Source organism: Chiloscyllium plagiosum, unplaced genomic scaffold (genome assembly GCF_037043375.1).
Source record: "Chiloscyllium plagiosum isolate Xiang-an unplaced genomic scaffold, Cpla_swu_hap1 HiC_scaffold_30, whole genome shotgun sequence".
Classification (NCBI taxonomy): domain Eukaryota; kingdom Metazoa; phylum Chordata; class Chondrichthyes; order Orectolobiformes; family Hemiscylliidae; genus Chiloscyllium; species Chiloscyllium plagiosum.
Genome location: NW_028270168.1, coordinates 46,615,026 through 46,637,871, shown reverse-complemented (window position 1 = coordinate 46,637,871; position 22,846 = coordinate 46,615,026). Strand labels below are relative to the sequence as shown.

At 41.3% G+C, this 22,846-nt stretch overlaps 1 protein-coding gene across 10 annotated transcripts in view; it reads left to right on the top strand.

Moving 5' to 3' along the window:
* thrap3b (thyroid hormone receptor associated protein 3b) overlaps positions 1-19,371 on the top strand; it is a 112,283-nt gene extending 92,912 nt beyond the window's left edge. For 8 of the 10 annotated variants that reach the window (XM_087976920.1, XM_043717922.2, XM_043717921.2 and 5 more), the window contains 8 exons: positions 218-886; positions 2,112-2,284; positions 4,361-4,469; positions 6,079-6,163; positions 10,544-10,740; positions 13,477-13,672; positions 14,647-14,796; positions 16,587-19,371. In XM_087976920.1, coding sequence (XP_087833046.1) covers positions 218-886; positions 2,112-2,284; positions 4,361-4,469; positions 6,079-6,163; positions 10,544-10,740; positions 13,477-13,672; positions 14,647-14,796; positions 16,587-16,832 — 1,825 coding nt within the window. In that variant the 3' untranslated portion in view covers positions 16,833-19,371. The remainder of the gene's footprint in view (positions 1-217; positions 887-2,111; positions 2,285-4,360; positions 4,470-6,078; positions 6,164-10,543; positions 10,741-13,476; positions 13,673-14,646; positions 14,797-16,586) is intronic. The other 2 variants (XM_087976919.1, XM_087976922.1) reach the window with 2 other exon arrangements.
* The last annotated feature ends 3,475 nt before the right edge of the window (positions 19,372-22,846 follow it).

The following is a 22,846-nucleotide window of genomic DNA, read 5'->3' as shown; positions in this document are numbered from 1 at the left end:
ACAATCCCCTGATTATGTAATGCGTTGCATTTCTTTTTTGTGTGTGTGTGTTTCTGTCTTTTTTTTTGTTGAACCACAGGTATACAGAGGATCAGAAAGCTAAAGTTTTAATGCAGGATAGGGTGAATGGAAGAGAAAAGGATGTGAAAGGAACAGATTTAGAAAAAGAGAAAGGGAGAGACCAGGCCAGTGCTTACAATAGGCTTTCTGCTTGCAGTGTGGTGAAAACGGAGTTCCATGTGAAAAACGTTCCAGAGAAAGGCAGCCGTAGCAGCCAATCCCCAAAACGGTTCAAGGGTGGAGTTGCCGAGGAGTTTGAAAAAATCTCAAAAGCAGAGATGCGTCACAAATTTGACTATGATGAAGAAGAGGTCGAGGAACATGACAAGGACTACCCAGCCAAGAATCAAAAGGAATATGGGTATGAGGATGAGCTCAAGTACAGGAGCAAATTAATTGCAAGTAAAACGCAGGAGCGATATGATGAGGAGGATGAGGAGGAGGAGGAAGATGATGACAATGATAGACCACGCAAACGGGAAGATATAAATTTCTTTAAGCACATCGCCATCTCCAAGGAGAAGTTTAGAGAGGTGGAGGAGGTGGAGGAGGAGGAATTAATGCCTGAGAAATTCAAAAAAGAGGAGCGATTTCTATCAAAGAAAGCTGACGGGAGCAGATATCGGGAAATGTCACCTGCAAAAACGTTAAAGTATAAGGGAGGCCGAGCAGAAAGCCCTCCTCCCCCAAGGAAAAGCTCCGATAGCAAAGAGCAGGAAGGCGTGGCTGCTCAAGAGGAAAGCACCCCTGTGCTTAAACCAACTCATCGTCCAACAGAAGTGACACTGAAAATGGATTCGTTGCAGTTTGGCGATGACTCTCTTGGGTAAGAATTGGATTGAATGCTGTGTGTTTGTTTGTCGAGTTAATGTTTGTTCCGACCATGACTGATGCTTTTGCAAAATCAAACAGTTTCACCTCTTTCTATGCTACCAGAACAGTGAAAGACTTTTATATAAAAAGAGAGGCATTCTGAACCCTGGAAGGGCTGAGGCTATTTATTGTCAACTAACGAGTTGTTCAGCTACATGTCCCAATTGATTTTACAGAGCATGGAAACATTTCACCCCTCCCAAGGGAGAAAAGGAGCCTTTCCAAATCATTTTAATTATGTAACCCAAACGTAAGAGCAGCTTGATGTTCAAAAATGTGCCCTTCAGCTGACAAGGCACATGGCAGTGGTCCAGTCAGTTCAGTCCCAATGAGTTATTATTCCTCTTTGCTGCTAAGCAGTTAATATCAGTACCTTGAATTAGCAACTCATTGGATACCACTTCAAGTAACCACTTGTGAAGACTAAGCTTTGTCATTACCACATGATTTGCAAGGATGATAAACGCCCCCCCACCCCCACCCCCTCAGGGAATTATCGTCGGAAACTCAGCCTACCGCAGTCTGGTGTAGCAACAGTGTGGCTGTCTGCAGATTAATATCATCCCCATAAAGTAGAATTCTATATTTAGAGTTGACATTGAACACTCAGATTTTGTGAGAACTGAGACTATGATCTTGAAGCCACTCTCAGCTCTGTAATTTGTAGTTGATTATTGTGTAATTTAGACCTTTAAATGTAAGTGATAAATGATAATGTATTGCACTTAGCACATGGGTCCTTACTGTGTTCATATTTCCATCACTCTTGAATTTTCTTGCCATCTTTTACTCCTTAAGTGCAGTGATGAATAACGCCTTACAGTACTTAGCTAGTGACTGCATTTCATGTTATCATAGTAGCGAGTATTTCTTTCCTCTGCGAAGCATGTTCACAAATGCACTTTTCTGCAAAGTTTACTGAGCACTTTTTAAGAGTTCTTTTTCTCCTCAGCAAAATTGACTTAAAATTGGAAGATATATGTTTTACCTAAATGTGACAACCAGTGTGCTTGTGTTAGAGTCATTGCTGCATGATGCGAAGCGAAATCCCACGAAAGTCGAGATGATGCGAAAAGTGAGGCATTAGTAATACTGAAGACCATACTGCATTGATAGGCTTAGAGAGTTGCCTTGCAATGGCCTTTCATAACAAGGAGCTCTTCATGTTATCTTTCCAGCTCTGCCAACATTCTGACCCATGAGCGACGCCTCTGTCGCGACCTTGTTCACAAACCCAAAAAAGATCAGGAGTTTCGTTCTATCTTCCAGCATATTCAGATGGCACAGTCTCGACGTAGTCCTTCTGAGCTGTTTGCTCAGCACATTGTGACTCTGGTTCACCACGTGAAAGGTACATTAGTAACAGTTACTGCTTGGTTAAGTTTTTACATCTTGTTCCTGTGGCTGAGGTATGTGTTGCAGTTGTGCATTTTTATGTGCTTCAGTTTGTAGGTATTCTAGCATCTGTAAAAGTCACTCTTGGAATGAATGCTCATCTTGTATGTTGAATGCTGATGAAACAAAGTAATTCATGATTTTTCTTGGACCTTCATTACAATGCCAGTTGTGTATTGATCCCATGATAGAATTTAGATGGAACCATTTTGCCAAGATGTGTTTGGCAGCATTTAATGCATCAATGTTATTTGACTGAACTGTTCTGTGTAATTATGTTTTCCACAATGTCACCAGTCCTAGTGTCAAGATGTTTCTCCTTAATTCTTTGTTAGTTTTATTAGTAAATATCTCATTCTTATTGCCCCTGAGAACCCAAATGGAATAAGGCCCCTTCCTATCCACTTGCATTATACAAATTCTAATGAATTGAACTACTCACTGTCTATGAAACAAATTGTTCTAATAATTCCTGTTTCTTAAGTCAGTGAATCTGTGTGCCCTCTCCTCTTTGTCTAATTTCTCTTCCAACTTTAATGCATTCAGTATTCTCCAGTTAATTGGTCAATAAATGAACACAGTCAATTTAGTATCAAATACAAGCAAGAATGATGTAAACATTCATCAAGTTGTGCAGTATTTATAACAAAAAGTAAATGTTGGGAATTTCAGATATAGCTATCCATTTGAACTGTCCTGTGCGTGAATTGAGCATTTTCTTTCTTGCTGGGTGTTCCCAATGGTTTCTGTGTTTGTTTCAGATATCTACCATCTGCAGTGTGTTTTGAATATTTTTTGCCTTCAAAGCATACTGACAGTCTGCAGAAATCTGATTATATCAGTTAAATTGCCTCTTGATTTTTTTTGCTGATGTTTGTATATAGATGTGACTAAAGCCAGTGAAGTGATATGTGATGTAAGCTTACTCCAACAAGTGATATTTTTCTGGAACTTAATTCACATCGGAACTTTGCAGGTTATTCCCTGATTGTGGGTTTACAAGGAATTTAAAATAAGATGCGGGTAACTTCACGATGATTGTCTGCTGACTGAGACACTTGACCGCTATAATTAGTGGAGCTAAACTGTTAGTAGTGGTGATAACTACCAAATAATTAAATTTTTAAAGGAACTTCATTGTCAAAATTGCCTGAGTGAAGTTGATACGTTCTCACTGATGGGTTCCATGTTAAAAATGCAATATTTGTTAGCTTACTGATCCTGAACGTTGACTTTTGATCACTATCTATGTGATGGTCCCGCCTCTGAACCTTACTGGCAATGTTGACAGGTGCTTTGTATTCTGCTGTCTGACAATTCCACCGTCAGCCATGCTGTGCACTGTCCAGGTCCTGTAACCAGAAGTGGTTGAAAGCTGGTGGAGATTTGGGCCTATCAAACTGAACAAATATGTTGTGAAAAGGAAATAAAAAGTGATAGTGAGCAAAGTTTTGTTTTCCAAAAACAAAGCAAATCAGAACTGGATAAAACTGAAGAAGAGGTGGGGTGGACAAGATGGAGCAGGGGAAACAATACATGCTCCTCCTTTTAATGCCAATCTTGTGGAGGGCAGCAGATGATTGACCAGTTGCTGTATGCATTTAACTAGCATTGTTTAAAAATTTCATGTTTTTCCTGTTCACTCTTCATGCAAGTGTAAAACAGTTTGTTTTTAAGCTGTTGGGTTGATCTGTTGCACATACATTGGGAGTGAATGCAGTGCTGCACAAGAAAATTATTGATGGTTGCACTCTCACACCTTGTAAAGGTGGTGGTGAGGAGCCTTTGTCAGAGCTTAACTGGTAAACCAAGCCTCAGTTAGAGATAAATCCATGTCTCCTGTGCTATTTCAGCATCTTTGAAATTATGTATTCAGCTATTCCCAAAAGTTGTCAGAGTTGAAGTACAACCAGATGTTGCTTTGCTTCTCTCCTCTGGGTTATATTCACAGTGCCTAATTTTTAATCACTGGAATTTTTTTCTGTAAAATATGATTCCTCACTAGTAAGTCTTTCTTCTCTGGCACCAACAGAGCATTACTTCAAGTCTGCAGGAGTCACATTAAATGAACGCTTTACAATGTACCAAAGGAGAACCGCCGAGCAAGAAGTGCCCAGACAGAAGAGCCCAGAGATTCATAGGTACCTGGTTTGGATTTTTATTTGAGAAAGGGGTTAGTAAACTTGAGTGATATAATGCCAGGGCTATATACGCACAGGTTCATAAGTTCAAATCCTGATTTCACTGCTTGTTGATTAATTTGATCACCTAGCACATGGTGCAGTGAAGCTCCAGTCTGCTGTGTGGCTCTTGGATTTTGACCTTTTCCATTTTTTTTCTCCTCACTGCAGCATGTCTCTGGAGCAAGGCAGTGAAATTTCCCTGGTTTCTGTTGATGCTGCTCTGTAGTCAGTTGCTGAAGTACAGTTAGTAATAGAATCATTGTAAATTCTCCTGTATACCCACACATCACTACTGCCAGACCAATCTGAGGCACTTTACTTCCCTTTTATTTTACTGAGCTCTGATCTTGTATCAGAATTACCTGCTGGTACTTGGCTTTGGGGGTAGCACTCTTGCCTCCAGGTTAGGAGCCTTTGGGTTCAGTCCCACAATTTAAGCGCAAAATCTTAAGTTTGCAGTACTTCGGGACTTCTGTACACTCCAAGGGCTCAACTTTGAAATGGGACGTTACACTGAGACCCCTACCCTCTTTAGCAGGTTGTGAAAGATCCTGTAATTCTTCATGAACATTTTGAAGAACGTAGATGTGCTTCTGTCCTAATGTTGATCCCTCAACCAAGATCATGAAAATGATGTAAATGTTTTATCACATTTGTTTACGGGAGCTTGCTTCACGTAAATTGGCTGATGTGTTCCCTTGCATAGCAACCATTTCATAAGTATTTTATTGCCTGTGATGTGTTTTAAAGTGCCATGGTCACCAAGCTGTAAATTCCACCATTTTCTCGCTGCGTTCCCAATTTCAACCAGATTGTCTTATGGGGTGGCACAGAGAAGGGTTCACAGGATCTGCTGGTTAGTTAGACAGAAGTATTTGTAGTTTAAGAGAACGTGTTTATCTGCTTTACCCACAGTACAAGTTTGGAAGGTTTAAGTAGAAGATGGGTAACATTTTGTTTACTACTTAAAAGACACAGCTTCTGGATTATTGTTTTACTTGACGAGGTATTATAATTTGCTTTGGCTAACTTAAAACAAGATGGGAAAGTGAGTAGCACAGTCAGTTTGTCCTTTCATTCCTGGAACTAGGTTTGAATTCAACCCACAATGATGAGATTAAAGTTTCTCTCTGTCTGTTGACTTCCAAGGGTTGAGTGTGAAGTGGGTTTTGGACAGTCTGTATCCACTTCCGAATGGACATGAGCTTCCAGCGCAAAGATGTCCCTAACTCTGTATTAATTGGAACTAATTTGATGATCTTGCCCAAATGCTGAGAGGACAATGCGTGCGGAATATCTAAATGCCATACTGATGGTAGCAAGAGCTCGTCAGAGATTTGAAATTTAGGTACATTGTATAAAGAGCGCTTTACTCTGCATCTCGCTGTGCTGCATCTGATATGGGAGACCTCACTGCTGAATACCGAAGTGGCAAAATGTTCTACTCTTTTTGGAAGCGGCTCTTATCTCGTTGACCTCAAAATTAATGCAGTCCCCCTCAGACCAGACCTTTAAAGACACTGCACCCTTAATGTTCTTGGTTCTGATGGTCGTTTCCATTTTTAAGGCGGATTGATATTTCACCCAGTGCTCTAAAGAAACGTATGCATCTCCGTGATGAAATAAAGAACCAGAAGGAGAGCAGCTACAAGGTAACTTGCTTGTGGACTTACTAATGCTGTGTTTGTGCTTTTATTGCATGAATATTGGGTAATGTCTGTACAATGACAAATGACTCTTTTGTTTTTGTTTGGAGTTTCTCCTATCATAAGTTTGTGTTTTTCTTTTAAGGCCCCAAAACAATTGTTCTAAAAAACTGAGCTGCAAAAGTGTTTAATTTATTAAGTTAATCCTCACCTCTGTGACGTGCTTAAAAGTATGGCAGATGCTGTCAGAGCCTGTTGAGGTGAGCTTGAGACACTGGGAGACATTTTTGGAAAAAAAACTTTAGGAAAATGCAAACATATATAAAAAAATGCGAGTGGCTGATGCAGGAAAACTTCTTTTCTGACTGAGCTGTAAGTATTTTGGATTTTTTCTGAGGAAAATGTTAATTTTAAATATAGTTGCCATTTTTAAGAATTCTGTGTGTCATTTCTTGTGCTGTGAGGTTACTTACATTTACTTGTATTAACAGGTTGTCTTTGACTGGGGGGTTGTGTTAAAATTAGGAAGTTGAAATATTGTGCTCAGTTTGCTTGGATACCAGATATCTGTTTTGAAAGTGATTTTGAACCTCATTTTGTGCCAGAGCCTGCAGTTGGAACTAAGAATTCATTTCTAATTTGCAGACCAAAATCTCCAAACAATGTATAGTGGATTGAATCTGAGCAAGAGAGTTAGTGCAGTGATTAGAAACTGTCCTTCTCCTCTTGCCATACTTGGAAGGAAGGTTTATTTGTGCCCTTTGTATAAAATGTTTGGGAGTTTCACCTTCCCTCTTTTGAAATCAGTTCTGTGATATCGAATGTGCCAGTGACGTCTAATGGTAAATGTCTGTACTGCCGTAGCCATTGTTTTAAGTCAAAAACTGATGAATTGAGCAGTTCTATCTGTTGGACCCTATCTCTGCTGTATGTGGAGATTGGCAATTCAGGTCTGTGACATTAGGTGAACTAAAAATAAAAATACACCTGGATTCAACTGAGCGTAATGCTCAATCAGAATTATATTTCATCAGGCCAGTAGGCTTTAGTCACCTGATAATATATGGCATTGAACTATTTAATCAAACCTGCTCTCTGTTGAGCATGCCTGACGGTTCTGGTGTTGACTGCATACTATTACCACCATCTGGTTCTGTGTTCAGAGTTAATGGCAACTTCGGTTTGAGACTCAATGAAATAACATGTGCAGAGCAAATTTTATTTACACTTCTTTCCTAGTTTCTTCTGGCCTTTCCCTGACCCTATTATAATCTGCAGCATATTCAATTCTGCTGTCCATGTCTTGTTCACTCACCGTCCCCTGTCTTGCTGACTTGTACTGATTGTGCCTTCATTTCAAGAGCCTCCCCCTCACTTCAGTATTCTCTGTTGCATCCCCGAAAAATCCTGCTGTAATACTGGCCAATTAATATTTGTGATTTTAATTGTTCCACCATTGACTCCCTTGCTTTCAAGTATTTTGACCTTAATCCCTGAATTCGCTTTCTGAACTGATGTCTCTCTCCCTCTGGCAACACCACCACCACGCAGACAGACACGCACACTCACCACCCCCCCCCCCCCCCCGCGGCACCTCTTTCAGGATGCTCCTTAGAAACCTACCTGATGAATCAAGGTTTTGATTGCCTATCCTAATATCTCCTCATGTCAGTCAGTGTCAGAAATGTTTCTTTTTATTGAACATGCTCTTGCTAAGCAACTTGAACTGTTTTGCTATGTTATAGTTACTGTGTACAAATGAGTTGTTCATTCTTCCCTCCTATTTACTTAACTCTTCCCCACTACTCTTCATCTGCTCCAAGTGCTGCAATTCTAGAACATTCTAGAAAAATTTGGAATGTTCTGGGGCAATGATTTGACGAGTAATTATTTTTCATTTTGAAGCTTGATCTGGTGTCCTGTATATATTTGAGTAATCTGTTAATGCTCATATAATTCAGGCACACACTGATGCCCCTTTGGTGAGGTAACAGCCTGTTGGCACTCGTGAAATAACCCCAGTATCTTCAGGAGGGGAAGGTGGAAAATAAGGCTTTTTTAAAATAGTGTTATGACATTTAGCCTGGATACAGTGTTAGATGGAGCCTACAAACTTAAGTCTGCCCAGAACTAATTTTCCAGATGTGTTGCACTTAATTCTTTGTTTGGAAACTTCTCTGACAGACACAGTTGCATTGGTCATTTGTGTTAGAACATTGCCTTGGTGGATGTAAGCTATTATACACTCACAATGGGAGTCTTTGTTAGAGGGCCAAGGCCTTGTGTTTTAAGCATTTGGACTCTCAGCTGCTTATAACACTTTGCCAGAAGCTGGCTGCTATCCAGTTGCAGCGTTGTGCTGGTCAGTGTGCAACTTTCCAATTGCATCATTTTAGAGCGAGAAAAAATTGCTGGGCTGTTCTCACCAACTGAGATTGACTTTTAAGGGTTATCCAACGAGCTGCTAAAACAAAGAAAGCAAATTGAACCTGATGGGATGTGGTCACCATGCTAAGTGCCCAGGTTCTCTCTATCCAAGGCCAGCATGATTGTTCGTCACTCGCTGTGGTTACGGGGAAAGCTTCACCCATGGTGAAGCATAATTAAAAACCTTCTCAATCCTCTCAATGAGAAATGTCCCCTACATTCAATATCAGCCTATGTCTTGTTCTCCTAGATTCTCCCAGAAACAGAAACAGCCTTACTATCTACTCTGTCACACCCTCTAAGCAGTTTAGATGCTCTTAAACTCTAGGGAATCTAGGCCCATTGTACTCGTTTCTCCTTGTAAATTAATTTCCTCATCCCTCAAATCAATCTGATGAACTTTTGTTGCCACCCTACAAGGCAAGTATGGAAATACAAGCTGTCCGTAGTTCTGCAGGTGTGTAACTGAAGCCTTCTTCACTTAGAGCAAGACCTCCTTAGGCTTGCGCTTCAATCCCTTTGCAGTAAAGGCTGAATTGTGTTCTTGATTGCTTGTTTTACCTGCATGTTAACATTTTGTGATACATATCACTGATTTCACACAAGCTGCAGGGAGAAGGCAAGCATTCTGCCTGTTCCATTCCTAGGTCTGACATCCACCATAAATGGTAGTGACCAGTATAGTTTTTTCTGGGGTCCAGGTATAACATTTACCATAAGAATGGGGTATTGCCATAAAGTAGGGGTCACTTAGCCTACAAGCATCCTGTTCTGCCTAGGAATTTTCCGTCTAATCCCTAAACCTTGCCACTTCACTCCCTGCTGAAGTGCAAAGTAACCAAACTGCAGTTTGTGCTTTAGCCCATTGCTATTGCAAAAGGCAGCAGCCTGAACCAACAATCGGTGACTGTCTGAAGAAATTATATTCTTTATCTTTAATTGTTTCCTTCCCTTTCCCTCCCAAATCCTGTTTACTACCCTCATAAATCACTAATTTTGTCTCCTATTCACTTCCTTGTATTTAAGTGGTGAATTTGTCTCGCTTCTGTCCTTGTTTCCCAACAATGGTTGATGTGTGTAATGGACATGTTGGAAAAACCCAGCAGTGATTTTAAACTATTAAACTGCTCCAGCTGGCTACCTGAATCCAAGTTGGGGGTGTGAGAACAAGAGATTGAGAGCAGTGAAGACATTCCATTTATGGAGCAGGAAAATCAGGAGGTGGTAATGAGCTGAGGAAATGACAACCCAGACACAAACTAGGGGATACCCCTTCTCATAATCTGGCCATGTTCACTAAGCTCAGTCCTTGGCTGACTATCTTGTTCTCGTGTATTAGTTCCTTCACGTCAGTGGGTGTTCAAACTGCCCTGGCGTCATCGACAGGTAGTTATTTTTTTCTCCTCAGAAATTGTTCTGCTGAGTTTGGAGTTGGAGAAGAAGGAAAGGATAATTATGGTGTGTAAATAGTGACGTTGATTTCAGCCACATGCTTTAAAATAGAATGTTACATTTGTGTTGGGATGCCTGTGTGTAATCTGAGAATTCCACAGGGATGCTGACCAGTGTTAAATCAGCTTGTTCTTCTGGTTGGGTTCAAAAGTTAAAGGAATCATTTAGAAGTGGAAGACATATCCTTCAGCAGTATTAAAAGCATTTTCTCAGTTCCAGTTATTGTGTTTGTGTTTGTATGTGTGTGTAGTATATAATGTGTGTGTATACACACACACACACACACACACACACACACACACACACACACACACACTCTTTAGGTATACTCCAACAGCCCTGATAGAAGGTAGATTGTACAAATGCTATTATCTTTTTACAAAAGCATGGAAATGTGAAACCACTTTGCTGCCTTTGAGGCGACTCTTTGGGTTCTTTTCCTGCCTCTCGTCAGCCAGACTTCATCTTAAATCTGTTTTCTTGTTTCTTATCCGCAATGCTTTCTAGCAGGGAGGAGGGAAATTAAAGGATGAACCTGATGACCTTCGCCTAGATATTGAGCACCGAAGGAAATATAAAAGCAAGGAAGGAGAGCATAAAAAAGATAGTTCCAAAGATTCAAGAGATTCCAGCCATTCACGTGAACGGTCAAAGGAAAAGTCTGGAAAAATTCCCAAAGCTTACAAGGAGTCTAAAAAGCACAGGTAATGTTCTGTATCCTTTGTCGTGCTGGGCTGTCTGCCTCTGCTGGTTATCTTAGGATTTTCTTCCTGGTAGATAGTCACCATGGGCCCAGGCAGAATACCAGATTACACTGTCACTATTTTGTTACCCTCCCTTGTACAATTTCTGATCTGTTGTTGAAGGAAACATTCAAAAAATGCTGCAGTATTGATGGTGCACAGTCTGTGCTGGTGGAGAAGGGAATGGATGTATATGCTGCAGATTAAGCAAACTGCTTTGTCCTGAATGATAAACTGCTAGCATGTTGGAGATGCTGTCATCAGCCAAGTGAGCAGCACTCACGATGTGTGTCTTGTAGATGGTGAATGAGCTTTGAAAAGTCAGGCGGTGAATTACTTAGGGTCATGGAGATTTACAGCATAGAAATATACCCTTTGGTTCAACCCGTCCATGCTGACCAGATATCCCAACCTAATCTAGTCCCACCTGCCAGCACCCAGCCCATATCCCTCCAAACCCTTCCTATTCATATATCCATCCAAATGCCTCTTAAATGTTGCAATTGTGCCAGCCTCCACCACTTCCTCTGACAGCTCATTCCATACACGCACCACCCTCTGCGTGAAAAAGTTGCCCCTTAGGTCTCTTTCATATCTTTCCCCTCTCACCCTAAACCCTCTAGTTCTGGACTCCCCAACCCCTGGGGAAAGACTTTGCCTATTTACCCTATCCATGCCCCTCATAATTTTGTAAACCTCTGTAAGCTCATCCCTCAGCCTCTGACGCTCCAGGGAAAACAGGCCTCAGCCTGTTCTGCCTCTCCCTGTAGCTCAAATCCTCCAACCCTGGCAACATCCTTGTAAGTCTTTTCTGAACCCTTTCAAGTTTCAAAATGTCTTTCCGATAGGAAGGAGACCAGAATTACACACAATATTCCAACAGTGGCCTAACCAATGTCCTGTACAGCCGCAACATCACCTCCCAACTCCTGTACTCAATACTTTGACCAATAAAGGAAAGCATACCAAACGCCGCCTTCACTATCTTATCTATCTGTGACTCCACTTTCAAGGAACTATGAACCTGCGCTCGAAGGTCTCTTTGTTCAGCAACACTCCCTAGGACCTGACCATTAAGTGTATAAGTCCTGCTCTGATTTGCTTTCCCAAAATGCAACACCTCACATTTATCTGAAATAAACTCCATTTGCCACTGCTTAACCCAATTGGCCCATCTGGTCCAAGGTCCTGTTGTAATCAGAGGTAACCCTCTTCGCTGTCCACTGCACCTCCAATTTTGGTGTCATCTGCAAAATTACTAACTGTACTTCTTATGCTCACATCCAAATCATTTATTTAAATGACAAAAGTAGAGGACCCAGCACTGATCCTTGTGGCACTCCACTGGTCACAGGCCTCCAGTCTGAAAAACAACCCTCGAGCACCACTCTCTGTCTTCTACCTTTGAGCTGGTTCTGTATCCAAATGGTGGCTACTTCCTGTATTCCTTGAGATCTAACCTTGCTAATCAATCTCCCATGGGGAGCCTTGTTGAATGCCTTACTGAAGTCCTTGATGCAGAATTTCCAGAATCTGACCTGTTCTTGCAGCAATAATATTTGTTTTTGGTTTAGTTAAATTTATGGTGCAACAAGCACACAAAATGTAGGAGAAACTCAGCAAGTCTGTGGCAGCATCTATGGAGAGAGAAAAGCAGTCAGCCTTTTGAGTCTCTCATATTTTGTCTTCAAGATTGGCCAGGTGGTACTTGGTTATTTGTGGAGTCTTCATTCTGAAGAAGTCATATCAGACTTGAGTTTCTCTCTCTCCAAAGTTGTTGCCAGACCTGCTGAGTTTCTCCAGCATCGCTGTTTCAGATTTCCAGTATCCATAGTATTTTGCTTCGATTTAAGTTTCCGGTGAATGTTAGGTCTTCATTGTGTGAAAGGTGGAGGAATTCAATGATGGTAATCCTGTTTGTTCGTTCTTGTGTTTTTGTGAATGGTAAGAGATGCTTAAGATTCTTTTGTTGTTGAAAATTGTGCTTGCCTGGTATTATAGTGCAAATGTTACCTGCTACTTACCAGCTTGAACCCTGTAAGTTTACAGATCTTGTTGCACACAAGTTGCAAATGACACTGAATACTGTCCACTCGTCAGTCAGTATCCCCATTTCTGATCTCATGGTGGGAGGATCGGTGAAGAAGCAATGGCAATGGGTTTCACAGCCTAAAGAGTTTTCCTGTTCTTGACCAGAGGAAAATGTTTTAAAGGTAACATGGGAGGTCGGAGTCCCAGGTGGTTACGCTGTCGTGGCATCTTGGATTTCAGAGTAACTGCTGATCTTGCCACATTGCTGTAGTGATGACAGAAGCCTTCTGATTCACTGCCACACAGAGGTACACAAGGTGCTCTGTTTGTCTCTTGTGCCAGTCCAAGCCTGTTTTCTGACCCAGTGTTCAGTTCACCCCTCTCAGCACTGATTTGAGGTTCAGTCATGTCTGTGGGATAGTGGTAATTGGTTGGCAAAACAGCATTGTTTACATGCCAAAGGAAGTGAGGATATAATCTGGCAACTATGCAACATGCCAGCTGACACTTGGTCATTTGAGGATGAACAGATTTGGATGTGGTATTTGAGTTAGCGCCAACCTGTCTCAAACTAATGTGCTGCCACTTGAAGGCCCAGGGTGTCACGCGAATTTGGAGGTGTTGTAAAATGACGTTTTTATTTTTGTGCAATTTTCTTTCGAACAGAAAGCGCAAGAAAACCAGACCAAGAACCAGCTCATCATCCACTTCATCTTCCTCTTCATCTCCGTCACACGAGGGAAAAGATGAGCAAGAAGAGGGAGTGGGCCGGGAGGAGACCTCAACTGGCTTTAACAAAGCTCGCCTTGGAACGAGAGAGTTTACTGGCCCACCAACACGAGGCAGAGCGCGTGGAATCTTTGTAAGCAGAAAGTGAAAACTGATGCTTTGTGCTGTCAATCCCTCAGATGTTTTGTTTCCTGATTTTCGGTTGATGTTTTATTACATGAGGTTGGGCAGCTTGTTAATTCTAGGAATCTGAGATGATTTGTCCAGATTATATTGATATTGTTTTGGTGCTACATTTGGTGGTAAAAGTTACTGAACCCAGCACTGGAAATACTTTGTTAGGTTACTGAACTGTACTATGTTCATAATATAGCTTGTGTTTGTTTTTCAGAAGTGGAGCTTTATAGTCCCTTCTGTTTTAGAATGCAGCAGGGACAGATTTCAAATTGGGCAGACATTTCTGGATGGCAACATGTGATTCTTGGAAGAGACCATTTTTCTTGAGCCTTGGCTCGCTATGGATCCTGAGTTACAAGGCTTTTTTTGGATCTCCTATATCAAGATTACGATGCTTCCATCCAGAATTTTTTGTCAATTTCCCTCTCGCCTCACAGCTTTAAACCTCCAACCTACGGCTTGTATAGCATTTGCTCCTAATTAATGTGGAAATCTCAGTTAGAATTACACAGTCTCCAAGGTTTGGAAGTGGCACTGAGCAGCTTCAGGGAGAGGATTGGCTAATTCTGAATTTATTGATTTGAGTCTTGGACTCTATCTCTCTCTCTCTCTTTCCTAGTGGAAGGCCAAGCCTGGTGGTAAAGCTTGGCGCTTCTGTCTTTTTCACATTAAAAATATCACAATTGAGATTTTGGTGTACGGGAATGTCTTGCTGGCAGTGAAGGGGCAGTTTTGTGGGGTGGGAGGTTTTTGGCTTGAGGTGTTTTGCCAAGTTAGCATGGAGTGAGTGTCCTGTGCTGTCACCTTGGCATGCTGAGTAAGCAGACTTTCCATTCTCCTTCATTTGTATTTTGCATCAAGGTCTGAAAATGTAACTCATTAAAGTTGAATACCTGTCCCAATTACACCTTCCTTTTTATGCTAATGCAGCAGTTCAGAATAAGAGGAAGAGGATATGGCAGGGGAGCGTTTCCTGGTCCCAGCAATAGCAGTAACCCCGGTAACCCAACTTTCCAAAAGAGGCCCCGCGAAGAGGACTGGGATCCCGAGTACACACCAAAAAGCAAAAAGTACTATCTGGTACGTGTCCACAAGCATCCAGAGCTCAGGTTGTTTTATCTGTGCTGGAGGAAGAAATGTCAGTGAGCTTCCAAGAGCTATTTTGTAACCAGACCAGGCTCAGCCAAGTTCCCTAATGGCTCAGCAAGTTGATCCAGTGAACAGTCAGGCTGTGCAGAGCAGGCAGGCTCCTGGTCTTTCTAATGAAGGTGATTCTTGACCTCAGCCCGATATGACCTGGCTCTAATTATACAATTAGAGCAAAGGGAGCACACCTTAAAATTCAAGCTAAATCATTAAAAGGTTGATGTCAGGAAATAATTCTATACATGCCGAATGATGGAAATCTGGAACTCGTCAAAGATGGTGTTGAGGCTGAGGGACTAGGTAGAAGGAAAATCATTTGGAAGTTTCAAAAATCTGATTAGTAGGCAAGGGTCATGTAAAGGAATAGAACTAAGGTGATAAGTAGAGTTGATCAGCAGTGATTTAATTGAATGCTGAAACAGGCTGGAGGGGAAAGAATGGTCTCCTCTTAATCCTGTTGATTTGTGACTTTAATGACATGCTAAATCTTGAGGAAGAGGAGTGCAGGCTTTATGGGAATTTGAGAGCTTTTATTTGTTCCTTGGACTTTGCACCAACATCTCACCCAAAGGCACTAGACTCTCAGCCCAGATAGAATATGGAAGCTGAAATTGGTTTAAGGGGCCCGAATGATTTTTTTGTTTGTCCTGTAAAAAGGAAGGAAACAGTCCAATATTGAATGTTTAGGAATGCATATTTTGGGGAAGTCAGGAGAGAGAGAGAGAGAGAGAAATTAGTTGTCCTCCAGCTGAAAGCAATCGGATATGTTCAATGCCCATTGTCTTTCCATCAGAATTTGAGGTGACCCTGCCTGATCTGGAACTGAAGGGGCAGCAGTTTTTCTTTTGGGAATTTGGGAATGTGGACACCAAAAAAAAATTGCTGCCTTTTATTTTGGGAGAACAGCTGATTTCCAGTAGTTTTCGTTCACTATTTTTATGGAGAGTGAATGCAGACTTCAATTCAGGAAACTATCCAGCTACCTCTGTTAGAAAATCTTATTAGCTACCAATTGTTGGCATCTTTCCTTTGGGCACATGTTTTGCTGGAATAAAGGAGTTTCATTTATTATAGCACTTTTCGCTGCCTCAGGACTTCTCAACGTGCTTAATAGGCAATGAAATAGATTGAAATGTACTTCCTGTTGTGCTGTGGGAAATCCAGTCACCAACTTGCACAAAGCAAGATCAACCTCTACTAATTTTTTTTTGTAGATGCTAGTTGAATGGATATGGTCAGGTCACTGGAGAGCATACACCTGCTTCTGAAGTAGAGCATCGGCTTCCCAGACAGAATTTTACATCCATCCTAGAGGGTAGATGTAGTCAAGGCATCCATTTAATGTCTTATCCAAATGATAGCATCTCCTTCAAAAATGCATTGGATGCCAGCCAGTGTTCTAGTCACTGGAGTTGGGCTTGAACCTGAAAAGTTTGAACTTGGAGGTAGAATCTCTACCAAGGCAACCAAGGTTGACCCCTAATTGTTATCATGCTAACCTTAGACCCAGATTGAATCCCCATCCTCTGAAACACAATCTGTCATTGTGGTGACCCTGGAGAGAGGAGATTGCACAGACTATAATTCCCCACACCAGTCCTGTGGTACTTCTAAAGGTTTACTTTGAACTGTTCAGAAGATCAGTTTGTAGAGTAGATATCTGACTGGACTGGACCATATGTATTTTAATGTAATGTTGTTTCTTTCCTTCTGTTTCTCTGCAGCACGATGATCGTGAGGGAGACGGGGACAACTACTGGGCAAATAAAAGGGGCCGTGGCACCTTCCAGCGAGGAAGGGGTCGCTTCCTATATAAAAAGTCCAATACCAGCCCCAAGTGGACACATGACAAATATCAAGGCAGCGGGCAGGAAGGCGTAGAAGAGGAGGAGGAGGAAGAGGAGGAGGACGGACAAGTTGGCAGCATTGCAACCCAGGAAGAGAAAAAGCTGGGCACTATGGAACAGTAGTGCCAAAAGGGACTGGGCCTGCCTCTGGCGTCTCTGCATCAATTTGATCATAGAGTCTGGTCACTAGGATCAGACTGAGAGAGATTTCTTTGTCCAGATCTCCATAGGGTTTACAACGTAGTAGGTTATTTGTTGTGGTGGGGGTAAAGGCAAAGAACCCTTTGGGATTGAAAGGACCAAAAACACCTGTCTTTAATGCGACTTACAAATATGTATACGCCCCCAGGTGTTGTACCTGTCTTGTAAGATATCCCATTAGCTGACATCGAAAAGCTACAGGTCGTCCTAGGAGTGCAATTCCCCTCACCTGCCCCCCCCCCCTCCCAAAATATTTTGAAAACTAAATTATGAACATGTATGATGGTGCGACTTGAGTGCTCCCTGATAATTACACTGCAACCTGATTCGGTTTGAAGTAGGAAACTGCTCCAAAAATGTGGAACTGACCAAGAAATAAGTGTACTCTAAGTCTCACCCCGTACAGTAGAAGGATCCTCTCCCCCAAAACTGAGCCCTGGATGTTTCCGCATGCTTCTTTTAACAACCTGGATTTTAAAATGCTTTCACATTTTGAAGCCGGCTTTAGAGCTGAACAAGTTTCCAGGATCCTTAATAATTTCTTGCCCCTAGTTCCTTTTGGGATCTGCCCATCTACATATTTGGTTGCGACGCTTGGCTTGTGCTTTTTCACGGATGTGATTGATGGCAGCAATTGTTTCGGTATTTTTGTTTTTAAGTTGTTTTCTAAAAAAAAAACACAACTGGCAATGCAGCTTGGGCCTCGTATTGTGTTTATTTGTCGAGTGGAGGGAAAGGTGGTACTTCCCATTAATCTGTCCTAATTTTTCAAGCAAAGAACAGTCCACGTTAACGACTTTAAATCCCCCTCTCCCTACCCCTTTCTAATCTCTCCAATGGACTAGACTAAGATCTGTTCAAAGGTTAGAAGTCTCTGATGGTTCGGGGAATATATTCAGTGATGGAGCTCCTGGATCACAGTTGAGTTGGTTGGTCTCACCATGGCTGACGATTTGGTGCCAGGTCATTAGACTGAGCAGCGAATCAGTCTGCATTTTTACTCTTGATCACAGTCTTGAAACCTACACTGTAAAGCAAATGTGTTTGCATTTTGGGTGAGAACAGGCTTGATATTTACCAAGTTGATGGAGGGAAGAGCTTGATGGGTGGAGAGGGGAATTACCAATCGAGAAGGAAACAAAAGGCGGTATATACGCTGTTTGTACCAAATTTTAAAATCTGCATCAAACCTCCACTGTTTTCCCCTCTTATAGGCCACTGTTGGCAAAGACAATTGCATGAGAGGAGAGGCTAGACAAGGAATAGAAAAATGAGGTTCGCATTACTGGAGAATTCAATTGGCCTCGGATTGCCCTTCAAACTTTGGCAAAATAAAAGTCTCAAAGAGATGGAATGTAAAATAATTCCATGAAACATGTATCAGTATCATTTATCCTTGATTGCTCATTCATGTGGCAAAAAGTGAGTATCAAAGTGAGTGCAGTCTTGCGTAACAGGAGACATTTGCAACAGTAATGCCCTTACTTAATTTCAACAAATTGGAATTTTGTTACTGTGCATGTGGATAAAGCAAGCCTACTATATAGACAAAAACTGCAGTGGTTTTTACCCTTTGGAGCTTTGCAGTTCAGTTGACCCCATCTACCTTTGGCAGATGCCCTTCTTTATATGTTGTCACTTGACTCTCAAATAATCTTCTTAAAATGCAGGCCTAGAAAGCACACGAGCCCCAATCTAAAGCCAGAACATTAACGTTATACTCCTTCTCTCCTGGCCTTAATTCTTTCACCTGCCATGTGAACCACTCTGTTGAATGATGTCTCTGTAAATGCTGTCAGTAGCATGACTAGGAGAATAGTCAATTGCAAACAAGGAAAGGGAAAGGAGTGCAAATATCAAAACAGGATTGTAAATTCTTTGAGTTTTATTATTGTGAATTTCTTTGCATTGTCTGAATTCAAATGTTACATTGCTTATTGCTTTAGGTCTTGGGATTAATGTTAAAAAAAGATATTGGATAAACATTAAAATACATTTTATATTGACAATCACATATCTCACTTCTTCTCCATGCCTAGCCTCCCCTATTCCTCTCACCGCATCTTGCTTGATCTCTTTAATTTGTATCTTTTTAACGTGTATTAAAAAGTTGAAAATAAGTGGCACGTGCTCTGACTGCAATAACTATTGAATTTTTTTATACATGTAGAAGTAAGTGGATTTGAGGGGAGGGGAACACATTGGGAGGAGTATAATGGTTGCACTATTTTTGTAAAATTTTGCTGAACTGCCTTATCACTTAAAATTGTTAAAATCCATTCTTGTCCAGAATTTAATCGATTTGTATTTCTCCAATTATTTGTGTTCCATTCGTTACCATGGTTTCTTCTCTCAAATATCATTCTGTATTAACTCTGTTCTGCCCCCCCTCAAACTGTAGTCTTGCTGAGGTTCAAAGCATTGTGTTCAATTTTTAATTAAATTTCTGTGCCAGCGTCAATAGTCGTGAATTTCCATTATTGGGTCTGCTTTGTCTCAATTCTCATTCATAGTGGGGCATAAAGAAATTTTAATGTATCATTATTGGCCAGGCACAGTAATTACCCAACCTTATTTGCCTGTTCAGAAGGTGGTAGTGAGCTGCCTTCTTGAACCATATTTGGTATAGGTAGACCCCAAAAACATTAAGGAGAGACTAGAAAGGCTGGATAGGCTTGGGACCTTTTTCACTGAAGTGTAGGAGATTGAGAGGTGACCTTATGGAAATTTAAAAAATAAAGAGGGTATAGATAGAGTTAATGGATTTAGAGTTAATAGATAGAGTTAATAGAGTTTTCCCTAGGATGGGGGATTAAGACGAGAGGATACATTTTTAAGGTGAGAGGACAGAGATTTTAAAAAAGACATGAGGGGAGCGTTTTAACAAACAGTGGTTCATGTGTGAAATGAACTTCCTGAGGAAATGGTAGATGTCGGTACAATTACAATGTTTAAAAAAAACATTTGGATAAGTACGTGAATAGGAAACGCTTCGAAGGATATGAGGCAGGAGTAGGCAGGTAGGACTAGTTTAGTTTGGGATTATGTTTGGCACAGACTGATTAGACTGAAGGGGTCTGTTTCCATGCTGTGTTACTCTATTACCCAGCGACAGTGAAGGAATAGTGATTTGTTTGAAGAGGAACTTGCAGGTTCCCATTGTATCTGTTGCCCTTGGCCTTCCAGATGGTAGAGCTTGTATGTTTGAAAAGTGTTGTCCAAGGAGCTTTGATGGATATCTGCAATACATCTTGAAGATGGTACACTCTTTGAGTGTTGATGGTGAGGGAGTGAATGTTTGTGAGTGGTGTCAATCAAACTGGATGCTTTATCTTGGTGTCATGTTCCTTGGCTGTTAGAGCTGCACTCATCCAGATGAGTGGGGACTATTCATCAAACTTTTGACATGTGCCTCAGATTGTGGGCAAGCTTTGAGGAGTCACAGAGTGAGTTACTCTCTGCAGGATTCCTAGCCTTTGACCTGCTCTTGGAGCCACAGTATTTGTATGACTGGCCTAGTTCAGTTTTTGGTCAGTGGTTTCCAGGATAATGGGAGATTGTGATGGTAGTATCCTTAAATATCATGGAGTGATGGTTAAATATTCTTTTGTTGGAGGTGGTCATTGCCTGATGTTTGTGTGATGTAAATGTCATTTACTACTAGTCACTCCAAACGTGGATATTGTCTGTGTGTTGCTGCATTTTTAAAACTCTCATAACACCAGGTTATAGTCCAACAGGATAACCATCTGATGAAAAAACAGAGCTTCGAAAGCTAGTGCCTCCAGATAAACCTGTTCGACTATTAGCTGGTGTTTTGTGATTTTAATTTTGTCCACCCCAGTCCAACTCCAGCTCCTACAAATGATTGCTGGATTTTGACATGAACGTTTTTAGTATCTGAGGAATTGCAAATAGTGCTGAACATTGCAATTATCTGCAAACACTTATGGCCTTAGGATGAAGGTGCGGCATAGTGGCTCAGCAGTTAGCATAACTGCCTAGTAGCACCAGGGATCCACTGGGTTCAGTTTCAGCTTTGGGCGACTTGTTGAATTTGCACATTCTCCCCATGTCTGCGTGCGGTTCCTCCTGGCTGCTCCCACAGTCCAAAGATGTGCGGGTTAGGTGGATTAGCCATGGGAAATGCAGGGTTATAGGGCCAGGGTAGATCGTTGGGTGACTCAATGGGCTGAATGGCCTGCTTCCGTGCTGTAGGGATTCTATGACTGTTGCTACAGCAGCTGTTGATTGGTGGGCCTGAGGAACTCCTGCAGAAAGTTCTGAAGCTGAGATGACTGCTACCTTTCTGCTGGTTGAGTCCAACCAGTGAAGAGTTTTCCCTGAATTCCCATTAACTCCAGTTTTGCTAGGGTTCCTGGGGTGTAAACCTGGCAGTCAAATCTCAGGTCTGGCATTTGACTGTTGTCAATGCTCGAATCAAAGCTGCAATGAGTGGTCACAGTGGAATATAAGCTCAGTGTCACTGAGCGAAGTATTGCTGAACAAGTTGCTTGATAGTAATGTTCAGTGCACGCCTTCTGCCCATTGATGCAATGCTAATTTAATCCATTGATGCACAGCCTCCCAAATTTTAAAAACACTTGCTATCCAGGTGTTGCCATGGCAACAGTCCAGTTAAAATTCATTGAATGTAAAAATAAATCCAATTGAATTCAGTAAATAGTTGCTAAAATGTAACTAAAGTGTCAAATAGCAAAAATAAAATACTGCAGATGCTGGAGATCTGAAATAAAAATAAAGCACTGGGGAAACTCTGGTCTGGCAGCATATGGGAAAGCAGTTAATGTCTCAATTCTGATGTGACTTCACTGAATCTTCCAGCAGCAACATCTCAGGGGTTACTGTTATGGATTTAACCTGCCCAATGCAGAAATTGATAAAAAGCAGTGGTCAGTAGCATTACACATGGTCTTCAAATAGTTTGTTGTGAATGAAGAAGCAAGAACTCTGGTATCGATTAATCCTGAAAGTCTGAAAGGGCAATAGTCAAATGTTTCCCCAAACAGAAATTTTCTTTAAATCTCAAGTGGCACAATACCGGGTTATCATCCCAACAAGTTTATTTGAAATCACAAGCTTTCAGATTTGCTTTGGCACTGGGTAGCCCAACTAAATATTTTTGAACTGAGATTACAGTCAATAAAACTAGCAGTTCAAACTTTTAAAGAGGAAACTCCAGAGTGAATTAGTATAATCATCCATTGAATTCTGAGCTCTCCTATAATGCAATTTTATATCCAATGCAGAGGCAACAGCTAACATTCATATCATACAGTTTATGATAAGGAATGACGTTTCTCCATATATAGGAATGAAATAGTGGCTTAAAATTTGATCACAGAGGGATTTTGAACAGGGTTTGTAATGAAATAGAGGCAGAGCTACCTAAAGAATGTTCTAGATAATAAGGCTGGGCAGCAAAGCCACCAATAGGTGGTGTTGCTTCCTTTAATAACAACTTCTATTTCTATGGTACCTATTGTGTAATGAAACATTCCAACATTGTTCTAGAACAAAATATGATAACAATCCAGTTAAGGAGATTCGATCAGATGGCCAAAAGCTTAGAGTAAAAAATTTAATAGATAACGTTTGTATTTTTGTAACTGGCAAAAATGTCCAGGGAAACAGATGAACAGTCAGCTTAACCTGGGTCTTCAGGACCGTCTTGAGAGCATCCCCTCATACTATGCACTCTCCTATTCCCACTGTTTACCTTTCACTGCTTTTATGATGATCCAAGACCACACAAAAAGCTGCAAGTCTCAGTATGGCTTATAATCTGAAAGTGCTGAGATTCACTCTGGCCCGTGTCCTCCAGACTGAAACTTGAACGTTAATGTTCAACTAAAGTATACACAGTTCTGTTATCTGTGTGGCATGATGCAATCTACACCCTTGTGATTAAACAG